Source organism: Aulonocara sp. 'chitande type north' Nkhata Bay, linkage group LG20 (genome assembly GCF_057382095.1).
Source record: "Aulonocara sp. 'chitande type north' Nkhata Bay isolate Kocher_YH1m ecotype deep benthic linkage group LG20, A_spYH_male_GT1.1, whole genome shotgun sequence".
NCBI lineage: Eukaryota > Metazoa > Chordata > Actinopteri > Cichliformes > Cichlidae > Aulonocara > Aulonocara sp. 'chitande type north' Nkhata Bay.
In genome coordinates, this window is record NC_141363.1 from 6,221,151 (window position 1) to 6,239,250 (window position 18,100).

Here is an 18,100-nt window from a genome sequence, read left to right on the forward strand (position 1 = left end):
TAGAAAATTGCAGTGTGACTTGAACATGACATCATGTCATCTGATAATTTAGGCTCATCATCTGCGGCATCTTCGTGCACTCTTTGTTGTGGTGTAATAGATCTCATATTCACAAGCTGTGGAACATGAAGATATTGAGATTGTTACCACAAACTTGTTCTCACCATTATTTTAAGTGGCAGCGCGTGCCACAACACAGCGTGTGCCGATAGGAACCCTATCAGTGTCTTTGCACCTCCCACAAACACAAACAACACCCTTTTGTGGCCCCCCCAAAGCTGAGATCCGCAGACACCTCTGATGGGTGGGAACAGCTGATTGCATAATGCGCCTCAACATCTGACCAGTAACTGTTGACACTTACTGACCCTCTGCCTATTTGCTGTTTGGAAGTTCGTCCTCAGTGCAGGTCAACAGGTGAGTTTTCTTCATTATTAACCCTGCTCTGATCAATTATAGTCATTGTTTTTATTTTATTTTTGTTGTAATTGTATATGCTTGATTTAAATATTCTTAACTGAGATAAAAACATCTGGTGTGGATACTCCATCATTAATTAATAAATGAGGATGTATTCATTTTTTGTTGGTTAGCTGCCTTCTTCTTCTTGTTGCTTTGTGCGTCAGTATTTAAATGTATTTAAAGTAATTAACCAAACAATCATAAGGTGAAAAAATAATTTGACCTACTTTTGTGGTTTAAATGGAAGTAGCAGTTAAAGATAACATCAGACTTCAAGAGAAAACCCAGACTTCACAACAACTGCTTCCCACACTATTTCTGCTGACTACAAAAATAATGTGGGAAATCATAGAACCTGTTCCGGTAGCCAACTAAACTACACATACAGGTGCTCACCAGCAAATTACAATATACATCAGTACATTTGTGTGGTAGAGTGTGCTTTAGTGAGTATTTTTCCTGAGTCTGAAAAACTTTTCGGACTCAGGAAATAATGGCCATTAACCAAAAAGAAACGTCTGTTTTATCGGATTATTTGAAAGCTTCCATGGTAATCAGACTCAGCTGATGATGCAAGTAAGTAGCTCTTACGTGCCTGCAGAGTTAAGATAAGCGGCTGCTCCATGCCGCACCCAGGAGGAGGCACCTACTGCTTTCTAAGCTGAGCCATTACCAGTCAAGTTGCCATTACCAGTTAACATCATTTTGCATTTTTGCATTTTTTGCATTTTTGCATGTTAAGCTAAGGCATGAGCTTTAGATCATTTGTGAAGGGAGTTAGGGAATTACCATATAGTGTATTTGACTAAAACAGGCTATTTTTACCTAAAGTAATTAAATAAATAAATCTGGGTTGTATCACAGAGACTCTATGCTATGTAATTTATAATCTTCACCCACGTAAGGCAAAATCTTCTGTCCCATCTTCTGTCTTAACCCAGAGTAAGAACAGCTTCAGTATCATGGCTGCCTTCCTCCATCACTGCCCCTTCCTCAAGTTGGCTCCAAAGCCGGCTTTAAGGAGAACCGGAGCCGCCTTGCTGTCTCTTGCGAATCACTGCCCCCTCATCGCTCGTCAGATCACCGTGAGCGGCCCGGGCTCTCTGGAAGCCAAGCTGAACGTCTCGGCCCCCAAACCCCAGGATCAACAGCTTCCCACAGCTGAACAAAGGAGGCTCTTTGCTCAAACTGCTACTCAGGTGGCTGTGTCCGTATCAAACGGATGCCCTTTTGTCAGCTCCCAGATTGGAATGGTCCGAGCCAGCCCTGAAGTACAGGAGGATGTTCAAGAAAGTGGTAGGAATTAAGTACCTGCAGCGATGCTGTCATCAGAGTAGCAGAATTTGAGCTTTAATAGAAGAAAATCTGACGAATTACAAAAATAGGGGACAAAATATTTATTAATTTGACACAATCACACTCCTCTCTGACAGGTTTGATGGCTTCTCTGAAAGGTGTAAAGGATTCTGCGTGCCCAACTTCAGCTCAACCCAACAGTGTTACCCACCTCCTCAAAGACAACATGGGTATGTTATACAAATAAAAGGGCTTTACCCCTCCAGGCATTTCATTGTAATATTCTGTGGTAAATATTCAGCAATAAAAAGTTGTCTATTGGATGCTGTAGAGTAACTGAAGCCCAGTCAAAACTATTCTTTCCACAGCTGGCCCCAGCTATGACTATGATCAGTTCTTCATGGAGAAGATTGCTGTGAAAAAGAAGGACCACACATACAGAGTCTTCAAGACAGTGAACAGGAGTGCTGAGGTCTTCCCGTTTGCTGAGGATTACTCCATTTCTGGGCGGGAAGGCTCCCAGGTGTCCGTCTGGTGCAGCAATGACTATCTAGGAATGAGTCGGCACCCACGGGTCTTCAGCGCCATCAGGTAACAGGACCCAGCAAATATCATATTACTTTTCAGCGGCTCAAAATTTTAATCTATGCACTACTTGGTTTTGGACCACATATTTGCAGATACTGTTTGGATTTGAGTAATTAATTATCCTTATGGCGATACAAAGCTGTAGACTGGCTTGGGTAATCTTATGTTTAAATTGCATCATTCTTGCAAGAAGTGAAACCAAATAAACTCAAAGGACTCGAGAATTTGACGGAAAAACATAAGCATACTGGGCACAGTGTAGAAGATATGCGATTCACTTCAGTTTAATGCAGTTTTATTTATCTATTTTAAGGTATGGTTATAGAGAGAAAACCCCAACAATCAGAAGGCTCCCTTTGAGCAAGCATTTGGCAACAGTGGGAAAGAAAAACTCCATTTTAACAGGAAGAAACTGCCAGCAGAATCAGACTCCGAGATTTCCATTTGCAATGACTGGTAAATGGTGAGGGGCAGAAGACCGGCTGTAGAAGAGAGACAGAGATTAATAATAACTAAAGACTGAATGCAAAGTGGTGTGTAAACACACAGAGAGTGTGATCCACCCCGGACTATAAACTTTATCAAAAAGGAACATTTCAACCCTACTCTTAAAAACAGAGAGTGTGTCTGTCTCGCAAGTCGAAACAGGGAGCTGGTTTCATTGTTTTGTATCTGGGCTTGATGTTGTACCTTTTTGTTGTGGATGTCCACAGAGATGCTCTGGACAAGCATGGTGCAGGAGCTGGTGGGACGAGGAACATTTCAGGCACCAGCAACTTCCATGTGTCTCTGGAGAAGGAGCTTGCCGAGCTACACCAGAAAGATGCAGCGTTGGTCTTCTCCTCCTGCTTTGTGGCAAATGACTCCACCCTCTTCACTCTGGCTAAGATGCTGCCAGGTAAATAATTACCTCAACATTAAAATCAATGTTAACTATTTATTAGTTATTTAGCAGTTAGCAGTTGTTTTTTATTTGTTTAATGATCTATTCACTGTTTTGTACAGGGTGCGAGATCTACTCCGATGCTGGGAACCACGCATCCATGATTCAGGGCATCAGGAACAGCGGAGCCAAGCGTTTCATCTTCCGCCACAATGACAGTCGACACCTGGAGGAACTGCTCCAACGCTCAGACCCTACGACACCAAAAATAGTGGCGTTTGAGACTGTGCACTCAATGGACGGTGAGAACCACGAAGTCAAACGTTTGAAAAAGCACTTTTGGAAACAAGACTCTTATTTTTCCATTATCTCTTTCTCTCAAGCTGCTTCAGGGGGTCATCAGCTGGAATTATAATACCTTGAAGGAGTTCCCTTCTAAGCAGATGTTGGATGCACCTCCTTTAAAAAGTTCAACAATTATCACCAGTATAAGTTTAAAATGATATTTGATAAAGAGTATTGTATTGTTCTCAGCTCAGTTTTTTCAGCATATTACACCAGTGACAGCTCCATAAAGCACGAGCTGATCATACTTTTAAAAGCAAAAACTGATATTAATCATGTTTTTTAAATTCTTTTATGTGTTCTTTTATGATTTAAATATTTGTTTCCAAAATCTGTGAGAATAACTCACCACATACTTCTTAATCACACATTTTGGATGCGGTGGTTGACAAATTAAAGGAAAAACACCCATCCTTTGACCCTCTACAGTTGAGGGATCCGGTGTCTCTTTTTCGTAAAGTTGCTGTGAGTGATTAATTAGTCTTTGCTTAAACATTTTTCTCCAAAAGGGAGTGACCTCTTTATCAATGAAAACTCCCCCGTCTACAGTGCACTAGTCACTGAATGGTTTTATGACTCTGAAGATTACATACTGGTAAGTCATAAACCATGGCCTTGAGATTCACCAGTTTTCAATCAAATTTAGCATCATTTGGGCTGACATGTTCTCCACCTCCATCATGAAAACACCAGATCAAGGATCAGCTATTGGAAAAGTTGTGCTTTTTCCTTCAGTATGTCACCTGTTTTAGATCTTAAATACTTGCTACTCTTATACCCTGTTGTTCACCTAAACACCGTTCTAATTTTTCAGGTGCCATATGTCCTCTGGAAGAGCTGTGCGATGTAGCCCATCGTTACGGAGCGCTGACATTTGTTGATGAGGTTCATGCCGTGGGCCTGTACGGAGCCCACGGAGCTGGAGTGGGCGAGAGAGACAACATTATGCACAAGATTGACATTGTTTCTGGAACCTTAGGTGAGTTATCCACTTCTCTCACACCAGCAGTTTTGTCCTTTCCAACTCCCATTTACAGCCTCTGCTGCAGTAACTGTCACTGTCGCATTGCCAACAAAGGAGCAATAACTTTTAACAGGCATGATACTGCGCCCCTGTTGGTTCAATAAGGTCAGGAGAGAAGTGAGCTCTCATCACAGGAAGCAGAGGTTTTATCAGCTGAGCGTCAGTTCTACTCCCTCTCTGGCTGTTCTGATAAAACTGTCCACAGGCAGACTGCGTGGTGTCAAACTTGATGCAAGGCTTTTGGTAGAAATCCTTGTGAATTAATCCTGGATTACAACATCAGACTTTTTCAAAGTCTGGTTACAACAGTTCACATGACAGTAAATGAAAAAAATAATGATGAAACTTAACTAAGAAACTGATACAAATTGACTTGGGAGTGTTTTAGCTGGTGTGTTAGAAATATTAAAATTCATTTGATTCAGACTTAATACATTTTGTGTAAATTTTTTATGCATTCTGCTTTTTTCAATGTTTATATATTGATGTCACAATAATCATATTTTTACAATAAAAATGTAAATAACTTAAAAAAAAATTACACCTGTGAAATGTATTAATGTAGAAATAATAAAGTTATACAAAATGGCAATGTAAGAAAAAAAAAGTATGTCATTTTTATTTACACTTAATAAATGCTCTCCCCACCACTTTACATAGAATCTGTCATTTGTTACTATTTCAGGTAAAGCCTTTGGCTGTGTGGGAGGCTACATCGCCAGCAGCGCTGCCCTGGTGGACACAGTGCGCTCCTACGCAGCCGGCTTCATCTTCACAACGGCCCTTCCCCCGATGGTCCTGGCCGGAGCGCTGGAGTCTGTGCGGGTCTTGAAGAGTGAAGAGGGGCAGGCGCTCCGCAGAGCCCACCAGAGGAATGTCAAACACATGAGGCAGCTGCTCATGGATAAAGGCCTACCGGTGGTCAACTGCCCCAGCCACATCATCCCCATTCGGGTAAAAAGATTTAGCACAGCTAAATGGACACTGGATTACAGCCACCGCTATTTCAGTATCACTTGTTAGTTAAACCTGATTTTCCTTATTATATATATTATAATACTTATTCATTTTATAAACCTAGAAAGTACAACGTAGGTCAGATGAAGTCGGGAGGGTAACACAGACTTAGTTATAGTCTTTAATCGTGATTAAATTGCACAAATAAGTAAACAATTAAGTAAACTGAGTCTTAAAATTGTATAATAGGCTTGAACAACTGCATACCAGTTTATTTAATTAGTTTAGAATTTTTTATTATTTTTAACAGATTGAAATTTTGAGTAGAACTAACCAATTAAGCAGCCCATAATTATTCCAGAGATCTAATCTAGACTCTACAGGCTGAGTAAAACGATTCATCCATGTATGCACTACCTAACTGTGCAGAATAAAAGTTTCTCCTAAATGACACGTGCCATCTTTTATGATTTATTTTCCAGGTGGGCAACGCTGAGCTGAACACCAAGGTGTGTGACATCCTTCTGGAGAGGCACAACATCTACGTACAGGCCATCAACTACCCCACAGTGCCTCGTGGTGAGGAGCTGCTGAGACTGGCTCCATCTCCTCATCACAACCCCAAAATGATGGAGTACTTTGTGGGTGAGTGTGAGGCCACTTGCTGTAATTAGGTCAGAGGTGTTCTGCTAAATATCTGGCAAAATATGGGGATAATGGTCAGTGCAAATGTTTTCCCACAAGACATTGTGGCTCTCTTGACATTGACCTGCTCCCCTAAATGACCGTGCTCTATGGGGAGCTTAAAAAATGGCACGTGCTAGAATAATCAGACCAGAACTTTTAAACATTTTAAAAGAAAATAAATATCAACATTTAACTGTTTATTCTTACAAACACTTTTATCATTCACAGGGAAACTGGTGGATGTTTGGCAGGAAGCAGGTCTTCTGCTCAATGGCCCGGCGACCGCTTCCTGCACCTTCTGTGACCGCCCACTGCACTTTGACCTCATGAGTGAGTGGGAGAAGTCCTACTTTGGCAATATGGAACCACAATACATTACTGTGTATGCATAATACCACAGTGAATGTTTCATCTCAGCTACATGAGCAGTATATGCATAAATCTAATGCTATATACATCATACAATGCAAAAAGTCGTAGTAGAGGCACAGTGAAAACTACTTGTGTTTTGACATTATGTTTAATTATTCTCCAATGGCAGCAGTGTGAACTAAATTTCAGTATTTATAATCACATGTACTTCTGAGTGCTAAATTGTGTTTGCCACCATGGATATGATTAAAGATTTGTCTTCATTTGAAAAGCATAAAACCTGCACACTTGGCACTTTCTTATATCACTTATCTAGGTGTGACAGCATTGAACGCTGAATGATTTTGCTTATACATTATGATAGCATAGTTATTGTTTTTTGTGATTATCATATTAATTACATTGCTAATGTTTTATGTCATAAGTGTTTGTGGTGTTAAATATTAATTCACTTACTCCTCTTATAATAAATATTTTTGCTTTGATGTAATCGTAAAGACACTGATGTTAATCCTGTAAGTTTAAACTGAACTTTGAGGGAATAATATGAACAGTAGCAATGGGTGCTCTGGAAGCACCAAACATCCCATGAAATTTAGGAAGCTGAGCATAACAAAATGATTGGGATTAGGTTTTTCTTTTCTTTGTTTCTAATTTTGAGGTAGGACATTGACCTGATTGGAGCTTTTGCGGCTCCACTGGAGATTCTGTGTCCAGTTCACAGTCAACACTAGTTCACGTTGCAAGGATTGGCCACTTCTCGTTTGACTTTTGCCCTCAGTCTGCGGAGCTCTGTGTTCTCACTGTCCAAAAGGAGGCCACATTCAATCAAGGTCCAAGCCTTACTGAGATGTTGCTCCCCATAATGCTGCAGCGCCCCCCGCAGGAAGCACTCAGCCAGAGGCAGTTTTCCTAGCCCAGCCTCCACACACTTGATGGCCTGTTCTCTGTTGAGCTCCAGGGCCCGGATGAAGTCCTCCAGAGCTGGCCCTTCTTTGGAGCAGAGCACCAGGCTGCGACCTCGCAAGCACAAATCCTCCACCCGGACTTGAGGGTGGTCTGAACAGCTGTAGTCAGGTCCATCGTGTTTCTGTATAACTCTGTCCAGATCAGATATAGCCCGCTCATGTAAGCCCAGCTGTGCCAGGCACACAGCCCGCTGGTGAAGATACTCCATTCTCTGACTGCCCCCTGATTGTACTGCCACAGTCAGGAGGGTGAGCGCCTGCTTCCACTGACCACATGATGACACACTGTTGGCCTCCTGAGCTGCTTCCTGTCCCAGTGTACATGTAGTTTAGAGTAGATATGTATCAGATTCACATTATTGACTTTGCCATCTAATTTAGGCATCTAAGATAGTCATTGTGAGATGGTGGACCCGCCACATGTTTGTACTGTATTTTACCATAAATGAAAATACATACATAGAATATATACATACAACTATAACACCCATTGGTTCAATAGAGAGAAATGACATGGGGTTTTTGTAATATCATGGAAATATCCTGACATAAACATTTTTTTTTTTTGATGAAAAATAACACTGACAAAGCCAGAACAAACAACTTTGGCAGATCTGCTCATCTGGTACTAAATCTGGGTTTCCTGTACACTTACCTGTGCCATGCATTTCCGCTGATTAAATGGGATGAGAGCCAGCAAGAAGTCAAAATAGGATGAATCCTTCTCAGCCAGTTTGCTGAGCCTGCGAGCTGCGCTGCAGTACTTCTTCTGCCAGGCATCCACCACACCCACCCGAGCCTGGGCCACTGCATCTCTTGGCTCCTGGCCAAATATCTGGCACAGATGCACGCCTGCTGATTTGACCTCACCTGGAGCAGGTGGACCATAACAGAAGTATGGATTACTGAGAACAGGGGATGACAGGTGCAATAGTGCTTTTTGTCAAATTGGAAACGTCACACAGCCTAAGCCATAAGCTGCTAGGCAGATGATTTCCAATCCTAGCAAGGATCCGGCTCAGAAAATTTCCCCCACAATCTCACCTTTTGCCAAAAGGATGTCCACATAGAGCAGATGCCATCTGGGGTTTCTACAGTCAGCCCTCATCAAAGCTCCACCAATTATGAAAGCCTCTCTAAGCTGCTCTTCATGGCAGGGAACACCATGAGTGGCCACAATATCTGACAGATTGGTACGACAGAACTGATGCAGCCAATCACAGACCAGCTTCTGTGCCCTGTCCTTGAGTGAAAGAATGTCTTTGGTCACTATGTCAGCATTTATCTGAAGTGCTGCCAGGATATCATGAGTACATTCCTAGAGGGAGAACAGAGTTCAAATGTTATACTTTATTTCAACATGCAGTCCAACATGCATATCATACTTTTCATAATTTTTCTAGACCATGTTAATAAGTGTTAGCATAAGACTGGTATATTTATAAAGATCACAATTCTGTGGCACCCCTTTTTCAAACAGATTTCCCCAGAAAGCCACAAGGTGTCGCTTTATGTTTAGGGGAAAACTCAAATTAGGTTAAAGGCTCAATGATACGAAGAGAGAAAGTAGCCTTGGAAACCTTGGCATTAATTTTTATTCTTAATTCAACATTAGGGTCCCTGTGGGGCATTTCACCGAAAGTGATTTTATTATTACAATATTATAAAACTGAAGCAATTTCTCTAAACACAGACTGATAAATTAACACTTTAATATCAAGGAGGCAAGGTGTAAGAGTAATATGATATACGCTCTCCAGGCTACACCAAAAGGGCTTTAAACTAGCTACCACTGTTACATTTAGTCAGGTCCTGGGTTCATTTTCTGCAATTACTGAAAATAAATACTGAAAATGTCTTTTAAGAGACATTTCTCAGGTCCACCAGAAGAAAAAAAACATATGTGGTGAGGCTTTATCCCATTATATAATTGTACAGGGAGTGCAGAATTATTACGCAAATGAGTATTTTGTCCACATCATCCTCTTCATGCATGTTGTCTTACTCCAAGCTGTATAGGCTCGAAAGCCTACTACCAATTAAGCATATTAGGTGATGTGCATCTCTGTAATGAGAAGGGGTGTGGTCTAATGACATCAACACCCTATATCAGGTGTGCATAATTATTAGGCAACGTCCTTTCCTTTGGCAAAATGGGTCAAAAGAAGGACTTGACAGGCTCAGAAAAGTCAAAAATAGTGAGATATCTTGCAGAGGGATGCAGCAGTCTCAAAATTGCAAAGCTTCTGAAGCGTGATCATCGAAATGTCTGTGAAGGTTCTCAGTCATCCAGGTCATCGTAGTCAAAGGAGCTTGCAAAGAAAAGCGTCTGGACTTCATCATCGAACATTCAAGCGTTTCATTCAAAATAGTCAACAGGGTCGCAAGAAGCGTGTGGAAAAACCAAGGCGCAAAATAACTGCCCATGAACTGAGAAAAGTCAAGCGTGCAGCTGCCAAGATGCCACTTGCCACCAGTTTGGCCATATTTCAGAGCTGCAACATCACTGGAGTGCCCAAAAGCACAAGGTGTGCAATACTCAGAGACATGGCCAAGGTAAGAAAGGCTGAAAGACGACCACCACTGAACAAGACACACAAGCTGAAACGTCAAGACTGGGCCAAGAAATATCTCAAGACTGGTTTTTCTAAGGTTTTATGGACTGATGAAATGAGAGTGAGTCTTGATGGGCCAGATGGATGGGCCCGTGGCTGGATTGGTAAAGGCAGAGAGCTCCAGTCCGACTCAGACGCCAGCAAGGTGGAGGTGGAGTACTGGTTTGGGCTGCTATCATCAAAGATGAGCTTGTGGGGCCTTTTCGGGTTGAGGATGGAGACAAGCTCAACTCCCAGTCCTACTGCCAGTTTCTGGAAGACACCTTCTTCAAGCAGTGGTACAGGAAGAAGTCTGCATCCTTCAAGAAAAACATGATTTTCATGCAGGACAATGCTCCATCACACGCGTCCAAGTACTCCACAGCGTGGCTGGCAAGAAAGGGTATAAAAGAAGAAAAAACTAATGACATGGCCACCTTGTTCACCTGATCTGAACCCCATTGAGAACCTGTGGTCCATCATCAAATGTGAGATTTACAAGGAGGGAAAACAGTACACCTCTCTGAACAGTGTCTGGGAGGCTGTGGTTGCTGCTGCACGCAATGTTGATGGTGAACAGATCAAAACACTGACAGAATCCATGGATGGCAGGCTTTTGAGTGTCCTTGCAAAGAAAGGTGGCTATATTGGTCGCTGATTTGTTTTTGTTTTGTTTTTGAATGTCAGAAATGTATATTTGTGAATGTGGAGATGTTATATTGGTGTCACTGGTAAAAATAAATAATTGAAATGGGTATATATTTGTTTTTTGTTAAGTTGCCTAATAATTATGCACAGTAATAGTCACCTGCACACACAGATATCCCCCTAAAATAGCTAAAACTAAAAACAAACTAAAAACTACTTCCAAAAACATTCAGCTTTGATATTAATGAGTTTTTTGGGTTCATTGAGAACATGGTTGTTGTTCAATAATAAAATTATTCCTCAAAAATACAACTTGCCTAATAATTCTGCACTCCCTGTATGTTTTAAAGCTATGATTGTTGCTTAAATTATTCGAATGCTTAAATTCCTGTTATCAGGAAAGCCCAGAGGAGAACATTTTATTTAATAATTGTACAATAATTTAGTTTGACTTAATAGTAAGGAATCTCAGGTTGTTTTACGCTACAGCTGTTTCACAAGCAACATATCACTCAAGCACTTAGCTGTAACCACCTGAACAAAAAGGGCAATAGCATCGAGTTTCAATGATAGATAAGACTAGAGGAAAAAAAAAACCTTTTGTTGATTCAGCATGAGATATGTGAAACCTCTTCCACAGAGGGCATGCACGTGTTTCGGATGCTCCTTCAGAATGGCACTGAAGTCAAATATGGCTGTTTTTCGCTGACCCAGCAAAGCGTAGCACCTCGCTCTTTCTAGTAGTGATTCAGCTGCCTCGCCACCTGAGAAAAACAATGAATTGACTGTTTTTATATGTATGTGTAATCTCATTTTAGTGTCAGTTTCAATATTTGTGTAAAATAAATCATAGATTCAAATACACACAGTAGAAGTTGGTTTCAGGTCTTATGTTTAACCACAAAAGATGTGTGGTTAAATAATGCATGGCTAATCTACCTACGGATGAGGACATAATGCTCAGTTCATTCATTTCTCCCAATGATATTTAAAATTCCAGTTAAAATTATTTCTATTTGGACACAATAACAGAATTATTTCAGAAAGAAACAAGAATTACCACAGTCAATATAATTAGCCCCCTTAAAAACTCAAAGCCCAAACCACTGATGTGATATAATGTAGTTTAACATTGTAATGCTCAAGGCTTGTAAAAATGGCAAACAGTATAAAAACTTCAGCAAGGCTTTGAGCTGTCACTTGAAAAACCATCATGCCAAAAACACAAAAATCAGTTTAGCTTGAGAAAAAAAAATCTTGATGTGCATAAAGCAGGAGATGGAGTGGACTGGAGTGATAAGCATCATTAAGAAATTCTAAGAGAGCCACACAATACAGAACAAGCCTGGTAGAGGTAGGAAGCAAACGATTTCAATGACTCTGGAAAAAAAAAACTACTGAGAGAGATATGTAAAGACACTTGTGAATGACTTAGCCAAGTTGGGAAATGTAGTCTCAAAAAAGACAGTCACTGCAGCCCTGCACAGGAATAGACTGCAAGAAAAAAACTCCACCACTGCACAAGAGACACTTTCAAATAAGACTGTAATATACTAAAGACACCCTGCAGAAAGAATATGCTGCCTGTAAACTAGAGCTCTTTGGCCAAAGAGACGCTGCTGTATAACCCAACGAACACTGTACCCAGAGAAAAACACAGCGGTGGGAGTAATATGCTGTGGGGATGCTTCAGTGCGGCTTGAAATAGGAATCTCGTCACAGTGGAAGGAATCACAAACTAAGATGGATTTGTGAAGATTTTAAAAGAACACCTCAACCAATCAGCAGCAAAACTGGGTCTGGGTCATCACTTTGTCTGACATGATAACGACCCAAAATATATGGGACTCCAGGTGAAGAACTAATTCCAGGAGACCAAAGTGAATGTTATTGACTGGCTTGTAAAAAGCCCTGATTTCAGACTTGTTGAAAACTATAATAAACGACTACACACTACACAAAAATGATGCCCAACTAACTGTTAGCATCATGGAGGCTAATAATTTGACTCTGGCAGTTATTGTGAATAATTTCGTTTCTATGTCCAAAGTAAAAGACATCGCAAAAGTTCATCGTAATTTTTTTTTCTCCCATGTCCCTTGCGGGGCTCCGTAAAAATCAACTAATCATCCAAAATAAAAATAGGATGTTTGGAAAAGCTGTGTCAAAAAGTTGTCTCTCTGTTTACCGGCATCTGGAAATACTTTTTAAAAAATGAAATTTTCATTGTGGGCGTAATTATTCTATCCTCATCTGTAATTTGTGTTATGTTCTGCAAGACATTTTAAAGTGAAATCTAAAAAAAAGCTTGGGTTTTGTGCTGAATTCCACAAATCATTACTCCAGTCTGCATGCAACAACCAACAATGTTAATACTATCAATAGTTAGCAACAGATCAGTACCAAATATCAACAACTCATCAAACAGATTCTATTCACCAGAGGCCATAATTGCAATGGAGAGATATGCCACAGCCTCTCTGACAGCACATTCCTCGCTTGCTCGGTCCAAAATGCGTTTTGCAGCTGAGTGGGAGTGTCCCTGCAGCAGTGCTCTGTCTTTCTGTTGTGCCACTGCCAACAGGGGGCGCAAGCAGCTGGTATCACCACACAAGATGAGCTTTTTCAGCAGCTACAGGAAAAAATTGACAGACATGAAGAGTAAATCAGGACTATTCGGTGGTTAAAATCATTGTTAACATTTTTTTTAAACTCAAAGCTACACTTTTCAAAACAAAACTGTAGCTACCGCACACTGAAATCAGACATTTGGATGCTTATCAGGTAATTTTAGAAGTGAATTGATCGCTGAAGATTTTTTCACATTTGAGCCCTCATAGCTCCTTATATCATGAATGTAATTACTTTGAAGGTGCATCCAGAAATTATTCAAAGGAAACTAGTTAAATAAACAAAGGTGTTTCCCCAAAACTACTAATAATGAACTACACTCTGCTTTCACTCAGCTTCCTGCTTTATTTATATATGTTTTACAAAATAAGCAAGTGTGAAATTAGGTTTCCTAAACAGGAAACAAAAAATCCTGAATCCATTTAAACATGAAAAATTGGTACCTCAAACTTATATACCTGATTGGTGTCATAAAGAAAGCCTCTGTGCAGCTGCAGCAAAGCAAGGCGAGCCAAGATAGGTGCCCGAGGATTGGTGGGCCCGATGGACAGCAGCAATCGGTAAGCCTCCTCCACCCGACCAAGCTGGTACAAGGCATCTGCTGCCAAGATCTGAGGCCCATCGGCACTGGGCTGGAGCTCCATCAGCAACAGAGCAAGGGAATGGACACCAGCAGGAGTCCTAACGTACAAAGCAGAAAAAAAACACAACGGGACAACAATCACACTGAGAAAACACACAACAAAGACCATACCATGCAATAAAGTAGACTTTTCCTGCTGTGACATGCCAAAATATTTTCTCTGAGAAAGCATTGCTCAGTAAACCATATCTAAAACAAACATACCTTGATCTGTGGTTGTCCCTCTTTGATAGGGTCTGCATATGTTCCTCCTTTTGGTGCTGTTGGGAGTCTTCACCAGAACTGGACTTGGGTTTGTGATCTCTAGACCCTTCAAGCATGAATCGTCCCTGCTCCAGCAGAACAGTAAACAGCAGCCCACGGTAGTTCCAGGGTACCAAGCAGCGCACAGCAAATGCTGTTTCCTGAGCATGCAGCCTGCTGGCTGTCACATAGTCTAAAGCAGTCAGGTAGTTTAAGCCACCCATCATTCGCAGGAGGCCCCTGCCACAAAGTGCTCGCACACAGCTGGATGGGTGGGGGGCATTGTGTTCAATCACAGCCTGAAAGTCTTCTAATGCACCCTTCTGGTCATCAGAGAGCAATCGTGCATATCCGCGAAGGACGTGGACTGTGCTTTGATAGCTCTGCTGACCTTGTGCGGCAGCTAGCTGGCTGCAGATAGAGAGGGCCTCTTTGTGCTCTCCTCTGAGGAGAAGACAATCAGCCAGTCGGACCCGCAACTCTCTGTCTCCCCCACCAGGTTCTAAATGGCACAGGGTCCGTAACTGAGTGATAACAGGGTCCAGAAGTTCAACTCCTTCAGTAGATCGCAGATCTGCCCGGACAAGGACCTGATCTCTGTAATCAGACAGGCCTCTCTCCGCCTGCTGACGGAGATGGTTGCAAGCTGCCACCCCAGTTCCCTGATCTTTGAACAGCTTTTGGAAGTAAATTCGGGCAGTGGCTGGGTGAGTCTCAAATGCTTTCCCCAAATCTGAGCACTCCTCTGCAATCTTTCCACCTGCTGAAAAGCAAGCAGCTGCTCGGCTTGTCAAGAGTCTGGCTGTCCTCTCAGGAGTTTCTTGGAGCAATTTTTCTATAGTACTCTCTGGTATTTTCTGGCCATGAGCATACTGCAAGAGGGAAGAGTATGCCTCTGCACTGTCCATAAACCTGCCCATCAAAAACAAATATGCTGCATTGAGTTCCTGTACTTCTTTGTTACTAGGTGAAATAGACAGCAAAAACTCAATAACAGTAGCAGAAGTTTCTTCTTCAAGCTTGTCATTGTCCTTTGTTCCCACTCTCCACTTGCTGTCAACTACCAGAGTGGGATGTATGAGCATGATTTGTTCTGCAAAGGCCTTCACTATTTTGGGTAAGTATCCCGCTTGTCTGCTCTTCACCAGTGTGACAGTTTCAGACTTGCTATTCCGGTAAGCTTTGAGGTAAATCTTTAGTCCCTTTAACCTGTGAGATTCTGATAACAAGCAGGCGAGGGCTCGAGTTATCTCTAACAAAACATGAGTTGAACCCTCTGGAGGAAGGTTCCGCTTCCCTTCAAGCATAGCAGTGCAACGAGCAAGAATCTCCTCACAGGCATGCGTGTCACTCTGAAGAAGAGACTCCATTTTGTAAATGGTGGCTAACAGATTGTTGGGACTGAGTGTGGAGAGGAAAACAGCAGCAAGACCTTTATTAAGACCCTCTGCAGGCTGATTCTTCACATGACTGTCAAGCCAGCCCTCTAGAGTAGCGATCACCAAATCCAGACCGGACTTATCCAGTTTTCTCATGTGGGACACCGCAGAGGTGGCGTGAGTCCTGAAGGCAGACATGTACAAGGAGGTGGCTCTCTCCAGCTCACCGCTCCGAAGGAACTTGTCTCCTTCCTTACATATCTCTGAAATATTGACTCCAGGTCGAACCAAAGCAGTCATGATTGCTCAAATGGCGGGATTGTTCATGGCTGTTGAAAGCAATTACAACATTGTAGTCTAATGGTTAACGGAGGAAATGAGGATAAAATATATCTGTCACATGTTGAAATGTAAAAAAAGAAAAAGAAGAAGAAGTAATAAAAACAAGCATAAACAAGCACCTTTACTCTTCAACATAGAGTTCATAATTCCATCAATTTCGACAAGATCCCCAACACCATTATTTGAAATACAGCACCAAACCACGACAGAGCCTCCATCATGCTTTACAGAATGCTGTAGAGACTCATTGTTGTACTCTCTAGACCTCTTCTGCACATACTGACAAAGATTTGAACCAAAAGATTTGAAATTTGGATTGATCTTCTGATCTTCAGTCCAGTTCTTGTGTAATTTGCAATATCTCAGCCTTTTCTCCTAGTTTCCCTCGACAGCCTCCCATACACAAAAGCCATTTCTGATCAAGCTTTGATGAATAATATCATATGAACTGAAAAGCCAGATCCATCTCTCAGTTCCTGTGACAAATCTATGGTGGATTCCCCCCCCCCTGTTTCTTAATTCTTATCTTCTTTCTTAAGATACTGTTCATCTCCTGTAATTCTTTTTAGACCTGCCACTTCTTCTTTTCTCCTACTACTAGTGCGGACTCCTGAGTTTTTTATTCAGGATATTTCACATAAGTACAGATTATTCAGGATTTTAGGTAAGATATTGTTATACTGAGTTATACTGATTACTCAGTATGGAACATTTATCAACTAATAGATCTTTGAGAATCACAATTGTTGGTGCAAAAATACAATTGTTTTATTTTTGGTATTTTTAAAAATATATTTAACTAAAGAAAAACACATTATGTTTTATGACAGGCTGCTAGTAAAAAAAAAAGATAAAATTGCTAATTTTTCTGTTATGTGTAGACACAACACTAGTTCAACTCTTGGGTTAGAAGACTTTTTATGCTTTTTATTGCATTGTTAAGTTGTTCAAAATAACCGAAAAAAATTTTTTATTTATCTGAAAATTATCAGGTACAAAAACTGGAGTGAAAAGGTGTGAAAAAGTAGCCAACATCCAAAAAGAAAAAAACTTTGAAAGACCTTCAGAAAGCCTGGAGAACTATTCCTCAGTAACACTGTAAAAATGAAAAATGAAAAAAAAAGTCTTGTATGAAGGTAAGTATGTTGCTTAAATTTGTTACTTGGATGCCAAATTTAAAGACATAAGGAGTGGCTTGAAACTTTTGCACAGTGTTTTCTATTATTTATAACTATGTATTTGTATTGTTCTGACTTGATATTAGTTTGGTGAAATTTTACGCACACACAAAATAAGATTACCATTGACAAAAGAAGAAAGACTTTATCTACTGCAAAGGGAACTGGTAAAATAAAATCGACTTGACTGGATTTGTACCAGTGGCTTTTATTGAGCCATTGTTAACCTACCTGTTACTGCGGCTTTTTTGACAACAACAGTATACTGAATCCCTCAAGACTTAAAAATGTCTTTAAAATTCTATTTCACGGGTAGCGTCAACTTATTGTCTTGAATTAGACGTCCCGACAAAAGAAAACTGTCCTCCATGTTTGTAATTCAATAGCTATCCAGGTCAACGCTCACAAAACAGAAGCTGCAGCGGAATTTTTTCAAGTGTGTAACAGGTGGCACTGAGACAGCATAATATATATTTATATAATAATAATAAGAAACCACACATACACAAACCACAAAAACCTTTTTGTCTCGACAAACTCCTCCAGGCTGTGTCGCGTCTCTTCTCAGGACGGGACGGTTTACGTCGCCAGCTGTTGTTTTTGAGAATCCGGGTCCGGTTGCCAATAGAAACCATTAACCCTGAAGCCTGCAGCTTCCTTATTGGCGACACTGCGTAAAATTGTTGATAAAAATCTCCTGCTCCTTCACGCTAACTCGGCGTTAGCGCTTAAAGATATGCTGCTGGGAGCACGAAAAACGGTGCGAAAGGGGGGAAATATGTCATTTGGAAATACCTCCAAAGAGCCGTTCATTTTCCTACAGACATTTTAAGAGATTAAAAAAAAATGCTAAATCCGTC

At 41.0% G+C, this 18,100-nt stretch overlaps 2 protein-coding genes across 2 annotated transcripts; one reads left to right on the forward strand and one right to left on the reverse strand.

The window, feature by feature from the left end:
- Positions 1 to 273: 273 nt before the first annotated feature.
- On the forward strand, positions 274 to 10,285 carry LOC147304998 (5-aminolevulinate synthase, erythroid-specific, mitochondrial-like). The gene is made up of 10 exons (XM_086276362.1): positions 274 to 417; positions 1,404 to 1,758; positions 1,896 to 1,988; positions 2,127 to 2,349; positions 3,060 to 3,244; positions 3,352 to 3,531; positions 4,389 to 4,553; positions 5,284 to 5,552; positions 6,038 to 6,200; positions 6,471 to 10,285. Exons 2-10 carry the CDS (start codon positions 1,425 to 1,427, stop codon positions 6,632 to 6,634), a joined length of 1,776 nt encoding a protein of 591 aa, XP_086132488.1. The 5' UTR covers positions 274 to 417; positions 1,404 to 1,424; the 3' UTR covers positions 6,635 to 10,285.
- ttc34 (tetratricopeptide repeat domain 34) lies at positions 5,001 to 17,851 on the reverse strand. Its single transcript, XM_086276361.1, has 8 exons — positions 17,746 to 17,851; positions 14,303 to 16,049; positions 13,914 to 14,136; positions 13,264 to 13,456; positions 11,422 to 11,588; positions 8,627 to 8,900; positions 8,238 to 8,452; positions 5,001 to 7,890 (listed from the first exon to the last, which is right to left on the reverse strand). The coding sequence occupies exons 2-8, from the start codon at positions 16,018 to 16,020 to the stop codon at positions 7,345 to 7,347; spliced, it is 3,336 nt and encodes a 1,111-aa protein (XP_086132487.1). The 5' UTR covers positions 16,021 to 16,049; positions 17,746 to 17,851; the 3' UTR covers positions 5,001 to 7,344.
- Positions 17,852 to 18,100: the final 249 nt, after the last annotated feature.

Coding starts and splice junctions, on each gene's coding strand:
- ttc34 (XM_086276361.1), bottom strand. CDS start 16,020: ATGACTGCTTTGGTTCGACCTGGAGTCAATATTTCAGAGATATGTAAG. Junction 13,457..13,913: donor TTCTTTATGACACCAATCAG/GTATATAAGTTT, acceptor TTTTTCCTGTAG/CTGCTGAAAAAGCTCATCTT. Junction 8,453..8,626: donor GGACATCCTTTTGGCAAAAG/GTGAGATTGTGG, acceptor CACCTGCTCCAG/GTGAGGTCAAATCAGCAGGC.
- LOC147304998 (XM_086276362.1), top strand. CDS start 1,425: ATGGCTGCCTTCCTCCATCACTGCCCCTTCCTCAAGTTGGCTCCAAAG. Junction 3,245..3,351: donor TCTGGCTAAGATGCTGCCAG/GTAAATAATTAC, acceptor TGTTTTGTACAG/GGTGCGAGATCTACTCCGAT. Junction 4,554..5,283: donor CATTGTTTCTGGAACCTTAG/GTGAGTTATCCA, acceptor TTACTATTTCAG/GTAAAGCCTTTGGCTGTGTG.